The 26,722-nt window shown below is 34.8% G+C and overlaps 1 protein-coding gene across 9 annotated transcripts in view; it reads left to right on the top strand.

Annotated features, from left to right (window-relative positions):
- LOC100768845 (protein diaphanous homolog 2) overlaps positions 1–26,722 on the top strand; it is a 735,817-nt gene that overhangs the window by 38,186 nt on the left and 670,909 nt on the right. For 8 of the 9 annotated variants that reach the window (XM_027432999.2, XM_027433003.2, XM_027433004.2 and 5 more), the window contains 2 exons: positions 12,184–12,216; positions 14,345–14,521. In XM_027432999.2, the coding sequence (XP_027288800.1) occupies positions 12,184–12,216; positions 14,345–14,521 (210 nt within the window). The remainder of the gene's footprint in view (positions 1–12,183; positions 12,217–14,344; positions 14,522–26,722) is intronic. The other variant, XM_027433000.2, reaches the window with a different exon arrangement.

The following is a 26,722-nucleotide window of genomic DNA, read 5'->3' as shown; positions in this document are numbered from 1 at the left end:
TTGAGGCAGTTTTTATAAAGGCATTTAGATCCCAGGATATTTCCTTTAATAGAAGGGGTGCATTGCCCCGTTTCTCATTTCAGCTACTCAAGGTCCTAGATTTGGAGTGTGTCTTCTTCTATTCGCTTTCTGAATACTTTGACTTGAAATAAGTGGCCAGTTGTTTTTCTTCTGTCTCCTTGTGGACCATTGTTAGTGCACCCAACCTTGCCTGTAATGAAGAAAAGCATTTTTATAACCTGATTCTAATTCATCGTTTTTCATAGATAATGTTCCAAAGGACATCATAGTTGGATCTCCTTCGGTCATTAATCTGCAGGTGTATTATAGGGGTGTGTGTGTGCGAGTGCGTGTGTGTGCATGTGTGTGTGTGTGTGTGTGTGTGTGTGTGGTGTGTGTGTGTGTGTGTGTGTGTGTGGTGTGTGTGTGTGTGGTGTGTGTGTGTGTGTGTGGTGTGTGTGTGTGTGTGTGTGTGTGTGTGCAATAATATGAAGTTGACCTGTGAATTTAACCATCATTTGGGAGCTTGGTTCTGTAGGAAAATACAGCGATAGAACTACTGCAAATCTCATGGCTATAAACAGCTTATGTATGTGGAGGATTTCTGTAGTATTTATTGATTATGGCTATTAAATTAGTCATTTTATATAGAGTAAGTATTCCATATTAGAAACTAGAATTATAATGGTGAGAAGTCAATTTAGGTATTTTGTAAAATTCTTGGCTATCCCTGTCTTTCTGGCATATTAATTTGGGGCCAAAACTCAAGATAACACAGCAAGAGAAATTCTGTAAATGTTGAAGCACATTTATATTTTCATTTCAGTACACTGACTGTTAATTATTCTATCAGTTGTATGACATTTAAGTTCAACCTTCTAGTTCCTAATTGGCCAAACTGTTATCAGTCCAAATTATTTGGCATTGAAGAAAATAAGAAAGTCTACAGAAGCTATTAAAATAAGATTAGAACTTTTCAAATTTATCCTGGAGAAGTTAGACTTTCTCTTGCATTAAAAGCTCTCTCTCTCTCTCTCTCTCTCTCTCTCTCTCACACACACACACACACACACAGAGAGAGAGAGAGAGGAGAGAGAGAGAGAGAGAGAGAGAGAGAGAGAGAGAGAGAGAGTACTATTAGCAAGTTTAATGTGGATTAAGTGCTAGGTGCAAATATATGATACACATCCCTGTTAAAGCTTGCTTTTCTGGTTGAAATCCTTTGTTGGCATCGGTAATGTTCAAGAATTATGGAAGGGGTTAATGGACTCTTCATATTTTCTGGCTTTATCTAAACTGTGTTCAATATATTGATAAACAACCCCACTGTTCTAAAGTCTAGGGGGCAAGGAAGAAGAGTGGTGAGTTTTCAGCCTGAATATCTTTCCACTAAAGCATTTAAGTGTTTCACAGTATTAAAAATACTGAAGTCATTTGATTTGTTCCATAAATGTGTAAGTGTTATCACTTTGGTTCTGAAGTTTTACAGACAAAGGGATGTGCAGGTCATTGCTTTTTATTTTATACAATGACTAGACTACATATGATGCCTTGAAATTCAGGTATAGTTGCTGTTTTATTAGCTGTTATTATCTTTCTATATGCAAACATCCAAATTTGTGAAGAGTTCATTTTGACAAGCACAAGTTTAGAAGAAATTTGTGACCTGTATGAGTAAACACTAATTCAATTGTTGTTTGCCTAATATAATAACATGTCCAAAATGAAAACTATCTGGTAATTCTCTATGATGGAATTTGTAAATCATAGTAGTTTAAGTGACATTTTTGGTATATGCTGTTTATTATTTTGACAGTTTCTCTTGGTAGCTCAGAAGTGAATGCCTTAAGCAAATTAAAACTGAGTTAAAAATTGAAAATAAATTCAGAAGTAAGACTCAGTGTTAGACAAATGTGTTTAACAGAGCTACCACTATTGAGTTAAGAATCTGTAGCCTGTCATGAGAAAAATCAAGGATAAATATTTGTATACATTTTTAAAATACTGAATTCTTGCAAAACTTTTTTTAGCCTTCTGAAAATTGAATTACTTTTGGCTATCATATCATCATATTTTCCTCAAGCTTCTTAGTTTTAAAATATTTGGCAATGTATTGTTCTGAGGTTGGTTTTCTAAGATTCTCTTTTTAAATTCTTGTGTGAGTCTGAAAAGGCTGCCTGGCTTTCTGGGTACTGAAGAGGTCTGCTTTTAGATGGAAAACATGGCTTTGAGTTGCACCTTTGAATTTGTGTTTCCCAAGGGCTAAAAACCTGAACTGAACAAACAGACTTTTAGACTTGACTCATTCCTGAATTGTGGATTGTTAGGAAATTCAGAAATATCACCTAAAAGTACTAGTAATGACATTAACTTAAATTGTTGGTTGAATTTTATGCATTCTCCCTATAAAATTAGGTTTAATAATAACATATTCAAAATTCAGGTATAATTTTCAGTTTTAGGCAATTTATACTCTTGAAGCTTTGAAGGAGTAAATCATTTTGTTTTGTCAGATTAATTTTTCAGCTATATCGGAAAACTAAATGATGTGGTTATTTATAAAAGCTTCTTGAAGGAGATGCATGGCAAGTCGTTGTAAGGTGAAGTATCTAGTAGTAGTAATCACAGCCATTTAGAGGTTATTTGTGTGTTGTAAAGATAGTAATCACAACAGCATATATTTAAATTACTCTATTTAATACAAACAACAATCATATGTCTGGGTACATTGCTTCAACAACAAGGGTAATTTTAAACAAAATTACATATACTAACAGCTTTCTCTGTTCCGTTTGCTACCACCTAATCTGAGCTCTTATCATAACAATTGGATCTCGTTTTCTTTCCATCACTGCTCCTTTTCCCAGGCCCATTTCCATCAGTCATTACAAATCTGAATGTTCACTCAATTCTAGCTACTGTGTAAAATCCCCGAGGATAAGGTGGGAACAAAGAAGGATGAGAGCTAGTCGTGAGTTTGGGTGGGCTTGTGTGTGCTTGCAAATCCAGAATTGGGGAGAGTGAGGCACGGGTATTGGATTGTGTGTTTGAGACAAGCTTGAGCTGCACAGGAAGACTGAAAAAAATGACAGCAGTAAAAACCACAAAAAGAACCAGAGAGAGATATGGGTAGAGATTTATCTATAGGCAGAGAGGTGGAAGACAGACTTTTAGTCCTGAGCACATTGAGTTTCCAGTATAGCAAGGAAGGCAATAAGGAATAATTGTAATCTGATAATTACAAAAGGGAGAGGTCAGCAACCATGCGTCACTTACTATAAGAGAACAATAACCTTAGCTAAGAGCAGAAAGGATGAATGGGAGATGGCCAACTAAAGATGAAAGAGCAGTGATGTAGAATAAGGCCTATTAAGTCTAGCAAAGAGGCCAGGGAAAGGCCAAGGCTGACAAACAAGCTCAAGATTTAACCAGGAGTGTTATACTAATCCATACGGTTTACTAAAGTCTTCAAAATGAGATCGAGGTTTCAGAGTATGGAATCTTAATCATATGGCTTAAATGCTAATTAAAAATGCTAATGCAAAATAGAAAAATAATTCTCCATATCATTATTGTGGGGGTTTAAATGAAGCAACATATATAAGGCTCTTACCATTATACCTAGATTGAATAAACACTCAGTAGAGGGTTGCTGTTACATACATAGAAAAGACCAAGCTTGCTAATTATTGTGTCTTTGAGTCTTTCCTCAGTCAGTTCTGAATATCATAGAATATCATCTGAATTGCTAAAACCTGTAAACTCTGAAAATGGCCTTTTATAATTTGGCTGTAAAACTTGGCCTACTTAAATCTGCATGTAGATGGTATTTTTCCTGTTTGGTAGAACATCCTTGTTTTATTGCTGAACTTGAATGCAATTCAGTATGCTACTGTGGGTCTTTCTGGGTATATTTTGTTATTTGTTGTACATGGAACCATGTTTCTCAAAACTTGAATTATTTGGAATTCCAAAACAGACCTGGTTCCAAAATTCCAAAGAAGACTGGATCCACGCCATGCAAATTTAGCTTTTTTAAAATCATCACCTCTCCAATATCCTTCTGTGAATCAGGAAGTCCTTAGGACCCCTCAGGGTTGCTAAATGTTTTGTAGATTACCGCTTGTGGTTTTCAAGAGTAACTCTAATCTGACCAGAGTCACATCTTGAAAATGTAATGCCCTTCCTCTTGAACCTTTTGTTTCCTAAGGCCACTCCTCCCAAGTCCCCTGAAGCACAGAGTGCTCCCTCTTGTGTCTGACTTCCTTCCCTTTCCCCCCTTTCATGACTATTCCTACCCAGGGATTAGTGTGTGAGTCTTAGCAGAGTTTCTCACCCACTTCAGAAATGGTTAAACCATTTCTTCCTCTTATACTTAAATTCTTTTTGTCCTTAAAAGAATTTATCCACCAAATATTTGAATAGGTATTAGGTGCCAATGGTTGTTCAAAGTGTTAATGATTAGAAAGCTAAGCAGACTCTCAAAATCTCTGCTGGGAGGGAAATTGTTTGCTAGTAAGTAGAATGCAACATGTAAATTGTGAGCAAGTTCTTACAGATAGCACACAATGCTGTCTTGATTTTAGAGGACAATGTGGTAGGGAAGGAAAAGCTGCATACCTTAGAGCATAGTATTTCGTTATTGTCTTGTTTTTATGTGGTTAGTTATCTAACTTCTGGTTAGACTGCACATGTCTTAAGGGAGGAGTCATGTCTTATACTTCTATATACCGTACAATACTGGTTGTTTAATAATGGGTAACTGCTTAATGTTTGCTCAATTCATTCATCCATTGGTTAACAGAGCAGGTAAAATTTTATTTATTAAACATTGCTCCCCATTTGGCCAACACATCGATCCAAGTGTAATCTAATGTACTAATTACTGCTTTGAAAGATTGGAATATCTGTATTTATGTAAGGCTAGATTTTTCTAGTCTTGTTTTTTGTTAAATTCATAGTTCATGAAGGAAAACCCTTCAGGTTGAATTCTTCCTCCTATCTCAGATTTAGTACATAGCAAACAAATGTAATTTCTGTGCTTGCAGAAGCAGCTCTTCCTATAAAAAGCTTGATTATTCCTGCAATTGTTTTTGCTTAATTTAGACATTAAGTGGCTTTCACTAATTCATTATTAGGAGCTTTTGTTGAACACCTAAGTGACCAGCATACATTTCCTGAGGTGCTTATTCAATGGAAGAGACTGTTGGATTCCCATACTATAGTTATTGCCTTAATGGTCAAGTTTGGTACATTTCATTTCACATTGAGCTCATATCTTGTTAGGACAGACGAACAATACTAATTTAATACAGTACCAGTATTTTGCTTCATGAAGAAAACTGAAGCTCTGGACTTTGATGTTATATTTGATCTCCTATATATAAATATTTTATTCTTCTACAACGAAAGAACAGCTTGAGGAGCAGATCCCAGAAGGATTTTTTTTTGTCAGAACAATGACAGAAAGAATTTTTATTTGTAGTAGTAAAAATTCTGGCAGCTTAAAGTTTGAATCTTCAACTTGACAATATTTCTGAGATGGCATGCTTACTGTAACAAATATAGAAACATATTTTCTACTTAAATGAAGAAATGGATGGTTATAGACATTAGCCACCAAAGTAGGGAAGATATTTGGAGCTTAATGTCAATAAGTTCATCTTCTCTTCTGTTAGGGTTTTGACCTTTGAAAGCAGGGCCATGCCTCTTTAAATTTTCAGTGCTTAGCATGCTGCCAGTTCGCCTAGCATCTATTCATAAATGCTAATTGTGATGGAGGACAATATTGCCAAACATGATGTGTTCTGTTGGAAAATGACCCTTATGTTAGAATGTAGAAGAAAGAATAATTGAGGGTAATTTTAAATACAGGCAGTAAATATTTCCATGATGTTGAAAGCTAAAATTTATTCTCCTGTCATCCTAGAAGCAAACATCTACGTTGAGTTTGCTTCTAAAAATCAGATTATAGATAATTTTCTCCGTGAAATAAATAGATCAGAGAGATACTAAACTAACACAATCTCCATGAAGGATTTCAGTGATTGCTCAGAAGGTTGATTTTGATTACTAGGTATTCAAATGACCTGGAATTATTTTGATTGGTTTTGCTAGCTTTGAAAGTTCAGAGTATAGAATCTTAAAAGTTGGAAGGCAGAACTACTTCCTTCTATGACGGCTACCAATTTGGATAGATAGGAATTAGGCAGACACGCCTTGTAGAGGAATCCAACCCTGCCGGGTGGATTTTGGCTCTCTTGCTCCCCTTCCTCAAGGTCTCTCTAACTTGGAATTATGTTCAGTCTGTACCAAGGTACTCCTTTATCTGAACTCCCACGGCATTTCCCCTTTCCCATTTTTTTTTTGTGATTGTTCTTTCAATCCTCTGATCACTAACTAACTAGAACCTATATAGTAGATGTTCAAATATTTGTTATATTGATTTGAATGTGTCTTTCTGTGTTCCATTGCCCTGGCCCTTTTGGAGAGCAAGATACTTAAAGCTGGGTGAATAATTGACCATTCATCTTTGTTGTAATGGCCAGCTTATTGATTTTCTTTAAAAGAGAAAAAAGTTGTCAAATACAGTGATTGAGTTTTTGAGTTGACGATGAGACTTTTGAATTGCATCCAATTTAGTTGTCCAATTTCTGTGGTGCTAGACTAATTGCACAATGTTTATAAAGCATTGTATTTCCATGTAACATTATCCATGAGAGAGTTGACTCTTTACATTTTGCTGCTTTTGTTAATTTCTGCCTGATTGAGAAAATTAAAACTTAATTTTCTTGCAATAATGATCTTTTGTATGGCAATCAGAACTTCAACATTAGAGTTTATAAGTAAGTTCACCATTTCTTGTATTCTTAAAGGGTTGAGACTCTAGAGCAATACTTTTATAATTAGATAATACTATAAAATACTGCACTGTTATATTTAATATAGCTCATCATAAATGAAGTTTAATAAACTCTGATTGCTTGACTAATGCGTACTTTGATTGCTTCTTCAGAGTTGAATTTAATGAAAATATATGGTCACTATACTTATTGATGTAATATGTACTGTAATGACCATTATCATTAGATTTGCATAATAAAACCTTACCAAAATGACTTTAATCAGTGCTTTTAATTCAAGACTGTGATTCCATTTTTGGGGGGTCACTTTTTTCTTTCGTTTTTTTTAATTTTTTAATTCTATGTATATGTATAGATCTATACTTTGTACAAAGAAGTAAGATACATCTTTACCTCCATGGCCTGTGGGAAAGATATTTCAGTCTATATAAAGTAAATTCAGAAATGATTTGAGAACTTTTTCTTAAAAACCACTTAGAAATGAAGTGTTTGTCTATTTATTTTAAAATAATGTTTTTCTGTGCTGAGGGCCTAACTCATAGTCTCTCATACATATTCGGTGAATGCTCAACCACTGTATTATACTGCAGACAGGCTTTCTTTGTGTATCCCTTGCTGTCCTAGAACTCTTGCTATGCACATCCGGCTGGACTCAACCTCAAGAGATTCACCTGCTTCTGCCTCCAGAATGCTGGGATTAGAGGTGTGCACCACCATGGTTGGTTGTATGAAGGTGTACTTTAATACAATAATTTTAAAATGTGTTTTTAATATCAGTTAATATGTGGACCAGAAGGTAGAGAGCACAGGGTAGGCTCGCTCTCACATCTTTTCTGGAGAGGGATGCCACGGTGGTTCTTGACTATTATCTGTGTAATTTGTTCCAAAATAAAACAGCTATTTATCGTTTATCTTGGGTCTAGTGAACTCATTAATACCCTACCTTCACTGATTATATAATATTCTTACAAAAAAGAGAAAGATCAGTTCATATGAACATGATTGCTTTAAACTTGCCCCAAAACAGCTCTTTACAGTTCTTTGAACTTCCTGTTTGGTGTCGTTTTTTGACTGATGTTCAGTCATGTGGCAGAAATCATTTATTTTCTATTGATGACCATTTGTGACTTATACTATGATTTCAGCACATTTTCGTATACAGTGATGAAAAATCACAATTTCTGAAACTCAGGTACTTTGTGTCTGCTAAACATTTTCCTCTTTAGCATACCATGGTTATTTCCCTCACACAATTTAACGGAAAGTTTTAAATATTATTATATTTAGGAAATATGCCACTTGTCAAGTCAAAATTATAACTACTTTTTATTTTTTTTATGTGCATATGCATGTATATGTTTGTGTGATTGTCTGATGTGTGTGTGCAGGTGTCTGCAGGATCAGAAAAGGTGTTGGCTCTTCTGTAGCTGGAGTTATAGGAGAACCTCCTGATGTGGGTGCTGGGTACCAAACTTGGATCTTCTACAAGAGTAGTATGTGTTATTAACTGCTGAGCCTTTTTTCTAGCTCTTGAAAGCAAATATTTTAGAAAATAACCATGTTACAGTAAATGCGCCCATTTATATAGAATGTATTTGTGTAGTGGAATAAAATTTATAAATCAAGAAATCAAGAGCAGAGTGTTTTTTCTTTATGGCTCTCTATCATAAGTAATTGAGATAATTTTTTAAGTGTATCTAATTTGCTTTCTCCCTTGGGGTGCTCTATCATTCTTGAAAATACGTATTAGGGAGAAATTCTTCAAGAATAAAATAGAGCAGAGTCGTTATCCAGTTTTATTTTACCAGGGTTCCACATTTGGTTTGCCAGTAGTCAAAATTTAAATTTAAGAGGCACCTAGAAATAGAAATAGAAATTTAGAAATGTCCTTCTAAAATGAATATTCCAGGTCAATGGATGTGCAAAAGTACAAACAGGACATCATAGGAATGCACTACACAAAAGATTTCAGTTTTTGTATTATGTAGTACAGGGGTCAGAAGGGAAGAAGTAGAAGGTGGCCTGGGGCCAAGTCATTCAGAGCTTGAATGCCTTTGGGTTATTAGTCCTTACAGTAGCATGAGGCATTAAATATTTATAAAATGGAATATGAGAGTCATTCATAATCATATTGAGCCTTAGTGTACCAAGTATTGTTTTAGGCATCAGAAACAGAGCCCCAAACTAGACAGAGAAGAAATCATGTCCTTATACAGCTCATATTATAGTGAGCAGAAGAGATACTAAATGGTTGGGGCTGTAAGCTCAGTGGAAAAACGATTGCTTAGCATGTACAAAGCCATGGGTTACATCCCCAGCACTAGAGAAAACAAAGCAAAAGCCAACAGAAAATGAATAACAATATATTGTAGATTGGTATATTAGATTTTATTTGAAGAATGAAAAAAAAACACAAGGGAATGTGGGGATTAGGCCCATATTATTCCTATAACAGTATTACCAGAGTAGGCCTCACTGAGAAAAAAATCATTGCTAGGAGGATTAAGGAGCAAGTTTTACAGATAACAGAAATGAATGTTGCAGGCAGAGGGAAGAGTGAATTCCTGTGGGTGATTGCTTTTCTTGGGAGCAGTGAGGTGGTTAGTGTGAATGAAGCTAGTTGAATGAAGGGGAAGCAGTAAGAAATGAGGTCATGGGTCTTGTAGTCATCGTAATGACTCTGAATTGCATTGGAAAGGAAAATAGAGTCATTGCAGGTTTGAACTTAGGAGTGACATGACTTTGGTTTTCACAGTATAATGTTGTCTGCCCTTTTCAAAACTCACTGTAAGAGAGCAAAGCTAGAATAAGGGAGACAAGATAGGCGGTTACTAAGGAAATCTGGGTAAGAACTGATGGTGGCTTGAAGTAGACTTTTAGTGTGTGTGTGTGTGTGTGTGTGTGTGTGTGTGTGTGTGTGTGTGTGTGTGTGTGTGTTTACTGAACAGTTAGTCTTTAGGGCATTGGAAATGAAGAATGATGATACGTAGAAGTCTTTAACATAGACCAATGGAATACAGTGGTACCATTAACACAAATGGTACACTCTTATTTGTAAAATTAGTTCTTTTGCTTGGATTATCTTAAATTCCACCCAACTTTAACTGTCCATAGTATGTGGTTTATTGTGAACAAAAAGAATATCAACTCAAAATCAGAGAATTGTGAGAAGATTCCAGATTCTTCCTGTCAAACCAAGTGAAAAGATAGCTAGCATTTCAATTTTTCTTGTGTTTGTCTCCACTGATTAAATTGTCAACATGTGTTCAATTGAGATACAGATCTGAAGCATTTCTGGCATATATGTACCTTAACTTAGGGAATTTGACTAAAGCAAATCATTTTTCTTCTAATTTATATTCTTCCTTTGGAGATATAGAAGTTTCCAATCATAACTTTATAACCCCAATGGAATGGAAGAAAAGGAAAGCAGAAGTTGTTTAAGGAGTTATGTAATCTATCTCAGAAACCCAGATGGACAGGCTCATGTCAGATGTTAGCAGGGTCACTTCAGGTCTGTAATTGTGCTTTACTAGGAATCAACTTTATCACCATGCATGAAGGTTTTCTGTAACCCACCATAAAAACTCAAAACGAAATGGTTTGTGCATAAACTTCTAAGGTGAATTAATCTTTTAGAGATTGATTTAGTTTTGATATAATCTCCATTTTTATCTTTTGTGCTTATGGATGATGCATTCGTGTGGGCGCCTGTGTCTGTGTGGGCACATACATGTGTGTATGTTTGTGGACACATGCATGTGTCTATGTGTGTGTATCTGTGTGTATACATGCATTCTAGAGCATGTTATGGATGAAGGGAGGTCAGAGAACATATATTTGGGTATTTCTGGGCCCACACCTCTTTATCTTGTTTGCTGCATGGTTAGTTGGCCTACTAGTTATCACGGGTTCTCCTGTCACTGCCTGTCATTTTATCGTTAGAGTACTGGGATAATAGATGCAAAGGACTGCAAAGTGGCTTTCAAACTTAGGTTTTCACATTTGTTTAGTGAGCGCTTGGCATACTAAGCTATCTTCCAACCCCCTCTTTTCTTTTTTCAAGGCAATAAAGACTGGTTGTGGTTTATGATGATTTAGTACAGGGATTAGAAGTTTAAACTCCTGACAGAATCAAAGAATTCAACATACAAAAAAAAAATTCTACGCATGCACTAGTACATTTGCCACAGCTGTTCTGGGGAAAGGTTATCTTTAATAGCACAGAGAGGATAATAGTAATTGTAGGCAATTTCCTGAGATTTTTGAGACCAAGCAGTTTTGACTTATTGAAAACTCACAATGAAATTCTCTGCAGTGAAAGCACTGTATTTTACTTAGTAAAAATACATGCCAACATCCATGACCATGTAAAATATACTTTATTCAGCTTCTTCTGTAAGAAACAAGATTATGAAACAAGTCAGAAGGACTAAATTCAATTTCTAACCATTGTGGAATGGTTCTTTCCTCTCTCTCTCACTCTCTCTCTCTCTATATATATATATATGTATGTATATATATATTAATTATTTTATATATTAATTAATATACATATATTAATTAAAGGACATTTCAATGTACTGTCATGTGCTATATGAGGAGTCTGAGCCAGAGATGGGACTGTACATATGATGGTGATCCTGTAATAGTATATCATCTAATGACATTCTTGTTTGCTTAAGTTTGCTCTTTGATGTTTACTTAACGATGAAGTCACTTACTGTGCATTTCTAGAAACATGTCATCATCATGAAGTGATATGTGGCTGTACTTATGTAGTGAGATCTAAAATTCATACTGACTGTATGCCATTGTAAGATTTTGAAAAACCTTTTGAATGCTGAATTTTATTGAACTGTTAGTCTTTGTTATATTTTAATATTTTACTCTAATGGTGGCTATATGTGACATTGTTACTGTTTTTTTGTCTTCATTTAATCACCTATAAGAAAATATTCACTGCCAAACCTGTTCAAAGACTGTCAAGAAACATAATTTCACTGAGTCATCTGTCATCTTGAGCATGGTTGTAGTTTTCTCTGAGCCAGACGTGAAAGGGTGAATCTTAACATTCATATTTAAAAACAAATAGATTACTTTCCCCCAATCCAAACTTCATTTGTAATTCCTACATTTTAAAAAAAATTTGTAATGGTTGTATTATTTGAATGTTGAATTTTGTAACTTTTTGGGCAATGTACATTTTGTAAAAGATGAGAAGCATTTAATTTCTTCAGTCATTGTTGTTTTGTTTGATCTATGAATTTCATTTATCTGACTGTTATTTCTTTTGTTTGTTTCCTTTTGGTTTTAATAGAACATTCAAATAAAAACTTTGGCAGATGATGTGGTAAGGTGGAGTGAGCAGCATGTTATTGTATTGCTTATGCACGTTACATTTTCACTTAAAAATGGACATTAAAGCATTGATATATGCAGCATATAAAGTGACTGGATGTTTAGAAAATAGAACAGAATAGGATAATTGCCAATAGAGCAATTTCTCCCTTTTCACACATTAACATAAACAGTTGTTGTCAGGCACAGTGGTGCATACCTGTAATTCTAGCACTCCAAAGGCTGAAGGAGGATTATTGCAAGTTGGAGGTCAGCCTGGTGTCCATAAGGAGTTCTAGGTCAGCTAGGGCTAAGTAGTGTCTCACCATTCCTCAATAAAATGAAACAACTGCCCTAAACTTACATAAACAGCTGGGTCATATCCCAGATCAATTATTTCTTTATCTTTGTAACATATACCAAAGCAATATTTTAAAGTTTTGTGCATAAAGGTGGACGCTGGAAAACCTGGACATTTTCTCTTTTGATAGCCAAATAAATTGTGGATATATTAAATACCAATATTGGAGGAAATTGTTTACAATTCAAAAATAAATTAAGTTTATTATCTTAGATATGTGCTTATTGAATTTTAAAAGCTTATATATATTTTCAAGCTCAGACTACAATAGTAATTCTTACTAAAAGTTGTAAGCAAATATTTAAATGTACTCTTTTTACTTAAACTTTCTTGAATAATATTTTAAACAGTTTCATTTTTTTGTCTGTTTGAAGTTACCTATCAACAAAAGATGTAAAATAATGTTACTGCTCTAAGGAGATGAAAGTATACAACTTGACTTCATCTTCTTACCCAAATACAGCTGAAAGACAAAGGCAGTTTTTGCATTAAAGTGAAGGGCACAGAAATAGCAAATCTATATGTTAGTAATGCTGATATTCAGTACAGAAGCTTAGACTGTATAAGTATTCTTCAGTGATATGAAGTGAGTGGCTAACTGCATATTTAAATGCTTTCATGTCCACCATCTCTTTCCGTAAAATTTGACTCAGTTTATTTGGGATTACTAAAATTGTTTTTCTTGAGTTGTGGGAAGGAAGACACTACCTATGTAAACCAACTTAACTGCCCTCAAAGACATACAGTAAAACCCAATAATACAGTTCAAATAATTTTAAAGAAAGAATTGTAATGTGAAAGCTGAGATCAGAACCATGGTCTCTTGTGTTTGAGTCACCTGTTCTGTGAATTGAGGAAGTAGGTTTAGATGCTATTTCATTTTTCTTCCCACCTCCAAACTATTGTGGTTTCTATAATCTCTCTGTAAGCAACCACATACTCAAATAATTTTTGTAATCCTAACTAAGCTGCTTAAAACTGCTGTTTTTCAAAGTACACGTTATGGTTTTACAAAAAACATTGTATCTATCAATAAAATGAAGAATATGTACTCTTAGGGGGGGTCAACAAAATTTTCCATAAACTGTAGTGATGTCTGTAATGTTTTTGTATTCTTAAAGGTTACTTAAATGAAGTGTGGTCATGTGGCAGTGTTCCTCCACTGTCCTCATAGCTAACATGTCTGCTTGCTTAATGTGACTTGATATTGCATGTGCTTCCTAACAGACACCAGAATAAAACTGAGTTGCCTTCAGTTTTATGAATATTACTAATGTTTGATGTCAGATATTTGATGGCTTTTAAACCAAATATCCTCTTGACTTGCAAGCAAAGTCCTTGACTTACTTGATACGAAAGAGCAAGCTAATTGTTAGAGATTGTACATGGTATCAGTGGTTTAAAGGAAATACCCACACATCAGAATAGTATTTGGAGGAGGAAGGTATTTCTGTTTTCGTTTCCAACAAATGCAGAAACAGCCACCACAAAATTTTGATCCAAAGTGTCTCTTCACTTCCTTCCTTGTAAAACAGAAATGACAAGTGACTAAATTTTACTTTTGAGGCATGTTTTTTCTCCCCCAGCTTTCTGAAGCTTAGGAATGACTTCAGGGTTGCAAAAACAGTCCAATCTCTAACTGGAGCTTGCTGCTTACAATAATGTTTTGTCAAAAGAGAATAACAATAGATAACATACTAAGTGCCATTTTGATGCTTCCATTCTTAATGTGCCTGGCTCCTGATCTTTTTCTGAGGGCTTTTTATTTTTCTGTTTGTAGCGTGATCGAATTACAAGTTTCAGAAAATCTACTGTCAAAAAAGAAAAACCTTTTATTCAACATCCTATTGATTCTCAAGTCTCGATGAGTGAGTTTCCAGTGGCTCAGCCATTATATGATGAACGATCTCTGAATTTGTCTGAAAAGGAAGTTCTGGACCTTTTTGAGAAAATGATGGTGAGTTCGACCTCTAATTTCATTGTCATTTTAAACTGTGTATGTCTAGAATAGATTTTAAATAGGGATGTTTGTAGTTGACTGTTTATGTCATATAAAAGACAGATCCAACTCTTGTTAAAAAAACAAAAGTATTTCCAAGAGTACCTGGATTTGTTTGTTTATTTATTTGCTAGAATGCCTATCTGTTCTAGTCAGAGTGCCTAAAATCAGACACGGGTTTATTCCTCTTTGTCTTGTAGTATTTTGTGGTTTGTGGCACACCAAATCAATTTTTCAATTAAATAATCTGTGTGTTTGCTGGTCCAAAGCAACATGTGTCCAAGTCTACATGATCTGTTGAGTAGATGAAATATAGTTGGGAAGGCAGAGTGTAAAATAAACAACAAAATGGTAATTGGAGCCAAGGAATTAATTCATTCTATTTTCTCATATCAGCAAGAGTCATACAACTTACAGTTTGTAGGGTGTTTCTTAATTTTTTCTTTGTGTGTGTGTCCTCTATTATTTCTAAAATAATAAATGTAATACTTGGATTATTCAATACTTTATGTCTGGAGCAGGGATAAATGAAGTATTGGGCTATCTCACATTGGTTAGCTTGACCAGATCTCTTTTAGAGATACCAAACATTCTCATCTCCCACATCAACATACATTTTATATAAAGACTACAATAACATTTGTAGCATCCCTTCCTTTGTCAAACAAACCCTAGTCTATCTTGTATTATTAATATTTCTCAGTCACTCAATTGTTCCTGTTTCCGATTCCAGTGTCCCGTCTTAATTACCAGAAATGTTAGAACCCTTCTGGTAATTCTCTGCTTAATTGATGAAATAAAATAGAAGGATGAGAAGGGAATTTTCTTGGGCCTCTACTACCACATGTACCTTGCTTTTAGACTCTGGACTAATTGCTTTGCTTCTTGTTACCATGGATGAAATTTTCATGTCCAATTCTTTATTATTATTATTATTATTATTATTATTATTATTATTATTATATTATATTTAAATTCTTTAATTACTACTCATATTTACATATCCATCCCTCCCATCCTCCCAAGTTCCCCACAACCCCCCCAACCCATCCCCCAACTCCTTCCCAGTGATAGTGAGGCCCTCCACCAGGGACCTTCAAAGTCTGTCATATTGTTTGGGGGAGGGTCTCGACCCTCCTTGCTGTATCTGGGTTGCAATAGAATTCCTCCATAGGGAATGGGCTCCCAAAGACCATTTGTGCTCTAGGGTTAAAGACTAGCTCCAGTGTTAGAGGTCCCATAGACTGTCTTGGCCTCCTAGCTGGCACCCACATTCAGAGGGTTTGGCTTGGTCCAGTGCTGTCTCCCCACCTTTATGACTAGGGTCTCCATGCTTTCACTAGGTCAGGTCAACTGTTTCTGCGAGTTTCTGCAGCAACGTCTTGGCTCCTTTCATGTCCGATTCTTATATGTGTGTATACATGGAGTTGCCATTCTTTTTTTACCTACTTAGATCTTTCCCCCCTTCCATTTTATTCGGTGTATAGCTACTGTTTTGCCTGGAGTCATTGTGTATGCCTGTAATTTCAATGCTCTGGAGGCTGAGGGAGGAGGATCATGGTTAAAAAACTAGCATGCAATTCATAGAGATATTGTATCTCAATCCGTTTTAAAAAATAGTTCTATTCCTACTACTTTCCTCCAAGTTGCACACATGCCTTTTATGGGCTTGAAACACTATACAATAGTGATTCTTAATAATTTGTAACTTGTGAGCACTATATGAACTATTTTATAACCTTTCATAATCATGTTTTATCATTTAATGTTAATTCTAATATTTACTACAATATTATATATTTTTAAAAAATTTAAATGTGTGACCTTTTGTAGAACAATTTGCTTGTTGGATTCATTAATTTTATTTAAGCAAATGTATAAGTTAGTACTACATTTTCCCTAGTGGAATTGTTTCATTCCATAGAGCTTTGGAGGAAGATATTAAACAAAAATATATTTCATAGGAAATATAATATTGTGTTATTATTTAATTTGTTGTATATCATATATATCATTTTCACCTACATAAAAGTATTATATACTTGTATATCGACAATACTGTTTTTATATCCAATGGTGTGATTACTTGGTTATTCGATTTACTAGTTTGATGATGACGATATTATTTTCTATGACAATGATAATTTAGCTTACCATCAGGCTGATATAGTTGGAGGAAGAAAAGTGAGGTGATTGCCAAAGGATTATAATAGGATTTTGGTTAGGTATGGGGGATAAGTTATAGAGATCTATTGTATAAAATATGACTATAATTAAGAACACATTGTTTTGAAAATGTTAAGGTTTGATAAAAGGTGTTCTCAGCACACAATCATTTGAAATAATATATATATATATATATATATATATATATTAATGAGCTAGACTTAATCATTGAACAATGTGTGTTGTACATGGTAGTTTTATAACGTTTGAAAAACTTACAGTCAGTAAATGTAAGTAAATCTATTCAGAGAGTACATATATTTATAGTGAATATGTTATAAACATTTGTAGCATTTTTTCCTTTATCTGATAAACTCTGATCATTGTTCAGTTGCCAACATTTCTTAACATTTTACTACTTTGTCACACTGTCTTGATCACTGATAACAGCAAAACAGAAACACTGATATATGTGTGAATATCATTTATAAATAAACACACTACTTTAAAATAATAGTATAAATGCATCAGGAATAGCTTTTGTGAGAAACATCGTTTGATTGAAAGTTAACAACCAAGATAAATGGGAAACTTTGAAAGGATTATATCTATTCTTTGAGAAAAGTTTTCTTACCCCTTGTTTGTATTCTATGTTTAATTTACCAATATTGCCTTCCAATGAACATGTTCTTTTCAGAATCGGCGTTGTTTATGTTTACTATAAGTTCATTGCCCAATCATGAAACTATTTTACATGTATTATGCCATTTTATTCTTATGACTGTTCTTCTAAGTGTGTACTAATTGTTTGATCTCATTTCCAAATAAGGAGATTGAGCTTCAGAGAGAGAGAGAGAGAGAGAGAGAGAGAGAGAGAGAGAGAGAGAGAGACTAAGAAAGTTGGTTCAGTAACTTGCTAAAGCTATTAAGTGGGCATACTGATACACACACTTAGGTACACAATAAATCTAAAACATTGGAATTTTGGTGACATCTATATTTACCATTTCATTAAAGCTATATATCAAATCAGTACGTTTTGGTGTATAAATATTGAGGAGATGCATAAGGTACGAGAGAAAGGGTCTGAGATGTAGCATTTTCTGCAGATGACAGATCCTTATTTGCAGTTGCCCTTTATAGAACCTCACCAAAGGCCAACAGCCTTATAATAGAAAGCTGTTGAAGTATCTTCATCATAGTTGATAAAGAGAAGGCACTGAAGTTACTATTTCTGAAACACAGAAGTAGGCTTTGAGATATGAAATTTCTGTGATTTCTTCACTACCTGTGGGTGGCCTCCTTACAAATAATGTAAACAAAAATGTTCTTGTCTTATTTGATGATTACTAAAATGATCTGGTTAGTGTCTCTTGATGTTCCCTTTATTCTATTGTTTCTCTTAGTGAATGTTTGCAGTTTCCAGAACTACCATGGAACTGTGTCACCATAGTATAAAAGATGTGTTTGGATATTTTTGATGACATACTGAAACGGCATCAAATAGCACCTTTCACACACTTTTTTTTTTTTTTTTTTTTTTTTTTTTTTTTACTTGCTTGACAGCCAATGGATTAGGCTATGATTTCTGGTTTTTTTTTTTTTTTTTTTTTTTTTTGGTTTTTCGAGGCAGGCTTTCTCTGTATTGCTTTGGAGCCTGTCCTGGATCATGCTCTGTAGACCCGGCTGGCTTTTCCTGCCTCTGCCTCCAGAGTGCTGGGATTAAAGTCGTGTACCACCAATGCCTGGTTTAGTTTACAATTTCTAATGCAATGGATTATTTAACTTTTTTTTAAAGAAATAGAATGTTTTCATAAAATTTATGGGGAAAACAATAAAAAGCAATATTCAAATTTATTCTACCTCATTCTGATAATTGATAGTTTTAGTGCTTGAGTATCAAAAGTACCAATAGCATTTCTCATTGTAGCAGTTATTAGAAGACTAAGTTTAAAATTACAGCAGAATAGAACTTTCAAAATAGGTATTAGCTATTTTATTATTAATCATTCCCTAATACTCCCCCTAAAACCACCTTGATTTATTTTGAAGTTAATGAAAATTCTTAAATGAGAGGGCTATCTGGTATGGCAATACATGACTGTAATTGTAGCATTCAGGAGTCCAAGGTAGGTAGATCTCGGGATATATAGGAAATTATATGTCAGCCAACAGGGTACATACTAAGATTCTTCCTTGTCTCAAAACAGGGTAAGTGACTCACTTTTACTTTGAATGTTTTCTTGACTCTCACATTTACTCTGTGCATCCATAAATCCCTTTTCATATTATAGATATTTGCATATTTGATGTAGCAAACATAAGACCATCTTAATAATAATACCACTGTCTGTTGCTGACAGATTTAAAGATCTCACATGTTATACTTTTCGGTAATTCTTTCATAAAGCAAACGCTCTTTACAAACAGTATTTTTTGTATTATATCGATGTACTTTGCATCTTTGGCATAATTTAATGATGACATAGTTACATGTAATAAGTGCTTAATTATTGGTGTTTTTATTTCACCTGTTAGAATTCTCACAGGTAAATCTAAATCTTTTAATCTTGTTCTTTTCCTTTTCTCCTTCATTAATTTACACCGAAGAGTTGCCTCTGGACACCAGGTGCTCTACTTTAACCCAAGCGTATTGCATTCCCTTGATTGCTGTTAAAGGATATTTTTTTCTCACTCAGCACCAGGGTTTTAGAAGTTGGTTAGCTTGGCTGAGAACCTTTGATTGCGCTCAGCGTAAGTAATTTTAATAACAGTTAAGTTTCCATAAAATACATTATTGGTAAACTAGGCCTTCACATCTACAAAAAGCCATGGAATAGTGTCGGAAATGATTAGATTCTAAGAAATTGTTCAGACAGCCCAATTGCCACCAGTTACATTTAAATTTCCTACATTCTTTCCCCCATATTTTAGACCGTGCTCCACATTTTATTTTCCTGTGAAGAATTGTGTGGAAAACATGTAAAGGAGTAGTGGCATGTACTCAGAAAACAGATGTCAAAACTAATCTGGATCTGGATCAGTTTAATTTTTGCCATTATTAGTATCACAAAAGGTTCCTGAGGGAAAGAGAAGGAAGACAGGTATTGAAGGAGAAAAAATTAAAGAACTAGGTTTGCAAATTCATGTTGTAGTGGGACAAATTCAGGAACCACTGCTTTTTTTTTTTTTTCTTGGCCTGCATTTGGAAATGCCTTGAAAATAAGTACCTTTATAAAAAAGGGATTTTTTTGTGTATTCTTTATGAATACATTTTAGCAATTATGAGTTGATCTGTGTTATGATATAGATGGTATGCTATGGGCTGCAGGTTTAGAAATAAATGTAGCACCTACTTTTATCCACAGAGAGCGGAGTTCAGTCACATAGACAGGTAGCTATGGCGTCCCTAAAATTGAGGCTAGCTGTGGATCAGCTGCTTTAGTGGGAGATATAATATAGTCCTTTCAGCCTCTCATGGGGGCTCAGGAAAGAAGCAGATGTAGAGGTAAGGAAAGTGTGAAAAGCCAGTGTCAAATTCTGAATTTTCAGTCTTTGTTTTTCTGGCATCAGTGCCTTCTCATTGTTTGAGGAATTCATCAAAGTTCAAGAGTTCACTTGACACTAGTGTGTGTGTGTGTGTGTGTGTGTGTGTGTGTGTGTGTGTGTGTGTGTGTGTGTTGTGTGAGTGCAGGTAGGAATGCACACATTCTGCAGTGTGTATGAGGAGGAGGTTAGATGACAACTTGTAAGATTTGATTTTCTTCTTCCACCTACTATAGGTTCTCCAGGGCCCAACTCAGGTCACCAGACTTGTAAGGCCAGTGCCTTTCCCTGCAAAGCCACTTCACTGGCTCCATGCTTTATGTTTTAAATGGTTAAGGAGAAGAGTGTTTGAAGGTGCATGGAAATTACATGAATTTCATTGTCTACAGAGGAGATTTTTTTTGTGGAATGCAGCTATGTCTATTTTTAAATTCCTATTTTGTGTCTTTGTACTGTAGCAAAAATTAATTCTGGTTTAGGCTTTCCTGGCCTATATAGAGAATTCAAGGCTAATCTGGGATACGTAGGCCCTGCCTCAAAAACTTAAACCAAACCAGAGCAAACTGAAACAAAATAAAAAAATAAAACCATGCCCAGAAAAGAATAAAAAGAAAGCAGAGACTATTAATGAGGAAAGTCTAAAACACTTATTACCCTGCACTGACATACTACAGAAAAGCATTGTAACCTCAGGAATGATTCGGTGGTCTTTATGCTTTTTGATTTTTCTTCCCCATTTGGGAATAGTATATATATAAATAAATGTATGTGTATGAATTCATTTGTATATATGTATACATTTTTCTGCATGTAACCTCAAACTGTCTCATTTTCAACTATGAATATATGCATATGCTAATGTTATGTACCTTATAAGGTGAAGGCATATTCAAGATTGTGAAAACCTTGAAGGAATGAGATTGTCCAATGAATATATTTTTTCAGACAAAAGTCTTCACTTTCATGATGGTTTTTATTGTGTGCTGACAGTGAGCCCATGTTTTTTATGTCTTGTTTTAAAATAGGCAGCAATTAGACATCTTTATTTTGATATTTGGCACTCAAAGCCAAAAGCTGACAAAGAAGCCCAAGTTCAGGGCTGAATAGATGGCACAGTGTGCTTTTCCCGAGGACTTGGTTTCAATTCCTAGCACATACTTGATGGTTTCCAACCATTTGTGACTCCTGTCTCAAGGGATCTAACATCTGCTTCTGATATTTGAAGGCACCAGGCACACACACATGGTACACAGACATACATGCATCAAAACACATTTAAAAATACATAAAACAAAATGCTGGTCCAAATGCATCAAGTAGATAGTTAGCAAAAACTAAATCAGAACATTGACTTACCAATCCATTCCATTAATCAAGCTTCACCAGGACAAGTAAATTCCCTTCCCCTTTGGTGACAACCAGTTGTGCAATGAGTATGGCATGTTATATATTAAAGTTTCTACATTAATGGGTTCAAATGTTCTTTAGTGAGAGAGTCTTTAATTAATGCTATTAGAGAATAGACTCTTTCCATTTTCACTTCCGTGTCATTCATATATAGATCCTTATCCTCATGAGTGTCTCCTCCAGACAGTATCTAGCCCTGAGAAGAAAGAATTAACAGTGATTCCAGCAGAAGACTGATATGGAAGTTGGGTCAGCCAATATGTGTCAATCAACATGAAGTTCTTTGAAAAGAAGTTACTTTCTAACTGGGCACTATTTTGTTAAATTAAAAGAGAAATGCCTAAATCATGGTTTAAAATAATGGTGCAATAACCAGAGATGTGTTTGTAGGGAGAAAATATATTCTTTCTTTTTAAAATGTATTTTGAAGTATTCATGCAAGTACAGATTGTATGTTTAGCATTTACCCTCCCTACTTTCATACCTTCCCTTTTTTTCAATTTTTTTAAAGATTTTATTTATTTATTATGTACACAACATTCTGCTTCCGGTAGAAGAGGGCACCAGATCTCATAACGGATGGTTGTGAGCCACCATGTGGTTGCTGGGAATTGAACTCAGGTCCTCTGGAAGAGCAGTCAGTGCTCCTAACCTCTGAGCTATCTCTCCAGCCCCCATACCTTCTCTTTTATCAACACTCCCAGCTTATACTAGTCCTTTTGTTCCCCATGACAGTTTCAAGTCTATTTTCATGTCATGCACATATAGGATTTTACACATTTATATAAACTTTCAGAACCACAAGTGAGGGGAAACATATGTTGGTCATTCTGACATTAGCTTACATTATTTACTATGATTGGGGAGAAATATTTTCATAATTATGTAAATATTTTACTGTATTTGTTTCACTCTATCTAAAATAGTTTATAGTTGTTTCAACACACACACACACACACACACACACACACACAAAACTAGTTGGAACTCATCATGTACCCGAAGCTGGCCTTGAACTTGTGGTCCTCCTTGTAGCTCCTTGAGTGCATGATTTATAGGTGTGAGATATTACCCTTGCTGGCTTGATTTTTTTTTTTAAATTTTGTCTTTTTCTGTAAATAAAAGCTGACTTATTTATTTGTATAGCAGTCTGTACACTTTGGTTTAAAATACTGTTTGAGTTGCTGGTCGTTGGTGGCACACGCCTTTAATCCCAGCACTGGGGAGGCAGAGGCAGGCGGATCTCTGTGAGTTCGAGGCCAGCCTGGTCTCCAGAGCGAGTGCCAGGATAGGCTCCAAAACTACACAGAGAAACCCTGTCTCAAAAAACCAAAAAAAAAAAATAAAATACTGTTTGAATTTTCCACATGTAAGTGTGTTCAGGAATCCTCGCCCCCTCCCTCTCTCTCTCTCTCTCTCTCTCTCTCTCTGTGTGTGTGTGTGTGTGTGTGTGTGTTGTTTGTTCCTGAAAGCATCTTCTTAACTACAGCTTTTATTTTGTCAATATATTTTTCATGTTAAATTGTTCTGTTAGTGACTCCAAGAAAAATGATGTGTGTGTGTATTGAAACAACTATAAACTATTTTAGTATGAGCTATTTTACAAAATATCTGTATTCATCCAGCTTTATAGTGAACCACCCACACTTGAGTCACTTTCCTAATACCTGCTTTAGCACTTTTTTTTTTTGCTTTTGCAATGATTTCTGTGTGTCTTGTGACAGTATTTGATGACAAGGAAGGCATTTGAGTTTTTGTTTTGCATTTATTATTTCAGCTGCTTTTACCAAGTGTTTTCAAGCTTCTGTGGGGCCTTTTGTTTCTTGCTATTAAGAAAATTCAAAAGAGGCACATAAACATGTGCCATTAAGTTTATACACTATCACTAAGGTACAGGATTGAGATCATGTGATTCTAATTATTGCTGAGAAAATTGAAGACGCTGTCTTCATGCTCTGGCTGCTAAGATTTAAATGGTTTGTTAATTTGAGGTGGAATTTAACTACCATTGCCTAAGACTTTAAAGTATAATATGCACTTAAAGTGAGAGTCATCATCATGATTGATAGGTAACTGTATTTCAAATCATTACTTTAATCATTTATGTCTTGAGGAGACAGTTTATTAGTTAGATTTTTGTTATTTTTACTATGTGGTAATGGATAAAAGATGAAGAATTACAAAGAAGACATCTAACAGTCTCCCATTTTCTTGTTCCCTTGCGCTCGCATTATTGGTATTATCCTATTATCTTCAATCTGTTGTCTTTATAGGAATCACTTAGAGTTGATTTTCTATTTTCTGAGGGCTTATTTGGTTAAAAGGAGACAAAATAATCAGTAAATATACCTAACATTAACTGTAGTGTGTTGTAGTACACTGACTGCAAATAAATCTGCATTGTGAATATTTCACTGCTCATTTAAACTACTTAGGGTACCATTCAACCTATGGGTCCAAAGAAGAATCTAGTGTATATTCTCTGTTAGGTATTAGTAAATCTTATTTTCTTTAATCTTTTGAATGACTGCCATTTTTCAACCCTCATGGGTCCTTTATGTAATCTGTCTACTCTAGAAATAATGGTTGATGATTGTACTCACAATTAGCAATTATTAGACAGTGAAAACTCTAGTTATGTTTTCTTATATTAAAATACATGATTTTGGGTGGAGGCCTCTGACAGGACCTTGAAAAAAGAAATAGACAGGAAGTTGTGCATGAAACTTAGTAATATTCACTTAATATTATGTATGCCTTTGTGTTTAGCCTCATTCTATATTCAGAAGTACTATCTTTTCACTGTGTCCACTTGACTTTGTTTTGCTACCAGAGCTCTTATATGTTATGTGGCTATAGTCTATATAGTTTAATAGAGTTACCCAAATCTTTTGAAAACTTGAGGCAGTTGATAACTGCCAGGTCAACTGGCCACTAATTAAATGACATAAAAAAAATCTGATTTTCATTTTAATTTAAGAAGTAAATATTTGTTCTTGTTTTGTTCAGAAAAGCTAGAATTATGGAATAGAAAATAAAGTTTTGGGTATAGGGATGTATACTTGAGAGGTTGAAGGATTATGAGTTCTAGGCTAGCCTGAGCTACACAACAAAACCCTGTGTCAATAAAACAGAAGACAACCAAACTTAAACTTACCTACCACCCACACAACCAGGAAAATCATTTGTTTAAATAACATTATAAAATTCCACTAATTTTGAAATGCAAAACATCAAAAATAATTAAATTTATTATTGACACTTGCATATTTTAGGTACTAGAGTGACATTAATTAATTTTCCATAAAGGTCTATATCTCTCTAGCCTAAGATTTGGAGGCAGAGAAAAGAGAAAACCAGAGAGGGATGAGAAAGAAAGAAAGATTAAATGAAGTAATATTTAGCTGGTACAACTTTTAACCTCATCTTACTCTATTTTTATATAGTTCCTTCTGTATCTCTGTAGTCGTTCAGTGTTTGGGGTTATATATGTAGGTCAGTAATATAGCATTGCTGTATATGTATGAGGTTCTGAGTTCAAGTCCCAGCACCAAAATAAATAAATGAAATAAAAGCAAAACAACAAGAACAAACAATATTTGAGGTAGTAAAGGAATGTGTCTAGAGAGAGACAGGAAAGAGATGCTGTGGCTTGGTTGCTTTGCTTCTCTAATCTTCAGCTTGAATCCCAATATTTGTCTCTAGGTTTTTATTATTTGTGTTGCAATTTACAAATATGGCTTTGCTGAAAACTATTCTATGTGGTCAGGTATTTAAATGTCAACATCATTTGTAGCACTACATTCCTCATATATTGTTGATACATTAAACAGACATGTAATATGCTTAAAACTTGCTTTCTCTTTTGACTATCAAAAGAACTGTGTTCACAAGTAGTTTCGTATTCAATTATGTTGTCTAGAGTTAATATTGAGTTACAAGCATTGCTCTATTTAGTTTTATTATTATATTTTAAAGCTAGAGTTAATGATTTGGAAGTATCAGCTGCACAATTAGTAGTATTTTTTATTTCTAGAAGAATTAAATGAGTCATTATAGACTCTTTTGTTCATATGAACGTTACCCATTCCTAACCAATGTAGGCAGCCATTTCATAAGTGAAAAATGCTAATAATTCTGAGGCAATTTCAATATTTAAAGAAAAGGCCCAAATATCACCCCACCTCAAAAAATTTTAGTAAGTGCTTACTGTATTCCAGGGACCAGGATCTTACCTGGGATTGCAGAGCTAAGAAAGTTCCTGCCTTCAGTTACCTTAGAGTTTTATGGTGATAGTTCTCTGACAAATTGTTAATTATAAATAAAATTAGTATGGAAGAACAGGATGAAGGTTTCCATTTTGAAATGGGGCAATCCAGAAAATCTTATGGAAAGCTTAGCGGATGAGTGTAGTTTAAAGTATAATAACTGGCCAGCAAGACACAAGGAGGTAGGCCCTATTGCAAAGGATATGACAGACTCTGAAGACCCTCTATGGAAGACCTCACCCTCCCTGGGGAGCAGAAAAGGTACGGGATAGGTAGGGTGTTACTGAAGGGGGCAGGGGAGGAGGGGAGGGAGAGGGACCTGGGATTGACATGTAAAACAATCTTGTTTCTAATTCAAATAAAAAAATGGAAAAAAAAAGAACTGGCCAGATGTAGATTTAGCTGGAGGCAGCAGCTCACACTGTGAGAGGTGGCAAAGGGAACAACAGTGGGAAGTTTGAGTCAGCATAGTATGTGGAACAATCACGGCCGACCTTGTATTGAAGCATAGAGGGTTAAGCCAGAAGAAGTTCCCAAAATGACGGTGAGGAATTGATAGCCGTAGTGGTAGATACCATTCTGTGGGCACTGGTTAATGTACACCAGGCTTGATATATATGATCATACTCAATTTTGACAACATTCTCTGAGGTATATAATCTTACATTCCTCTTACTGCCTTGCCTGTTATTCTGACAACACCATTTTTGATGGCCTGACCACTGCAGTGCGTGCCACTAAAAATCAAATGGAGGTACCAATGTGGAGCTAT

This window comes from Cricetulus griseus, chromosome X (genome assembly GCF_003668045.3).
Source record: "Cricetulus griseus strain 17A/GY chromosome X, alternate assembly CriGri-PICRH-1.0, whole genome shotgun sequence".
NCBI lineage: Eukaryota > Metazoa > Chordata > Mammalia > Rodentia > Cricetidae > Cricetulus > Cricetulus griseus.
Note: the sequence above shows the minus strand (reverse complement) of the source record. Positions and strands in the feature narration are given on the sequence as shown.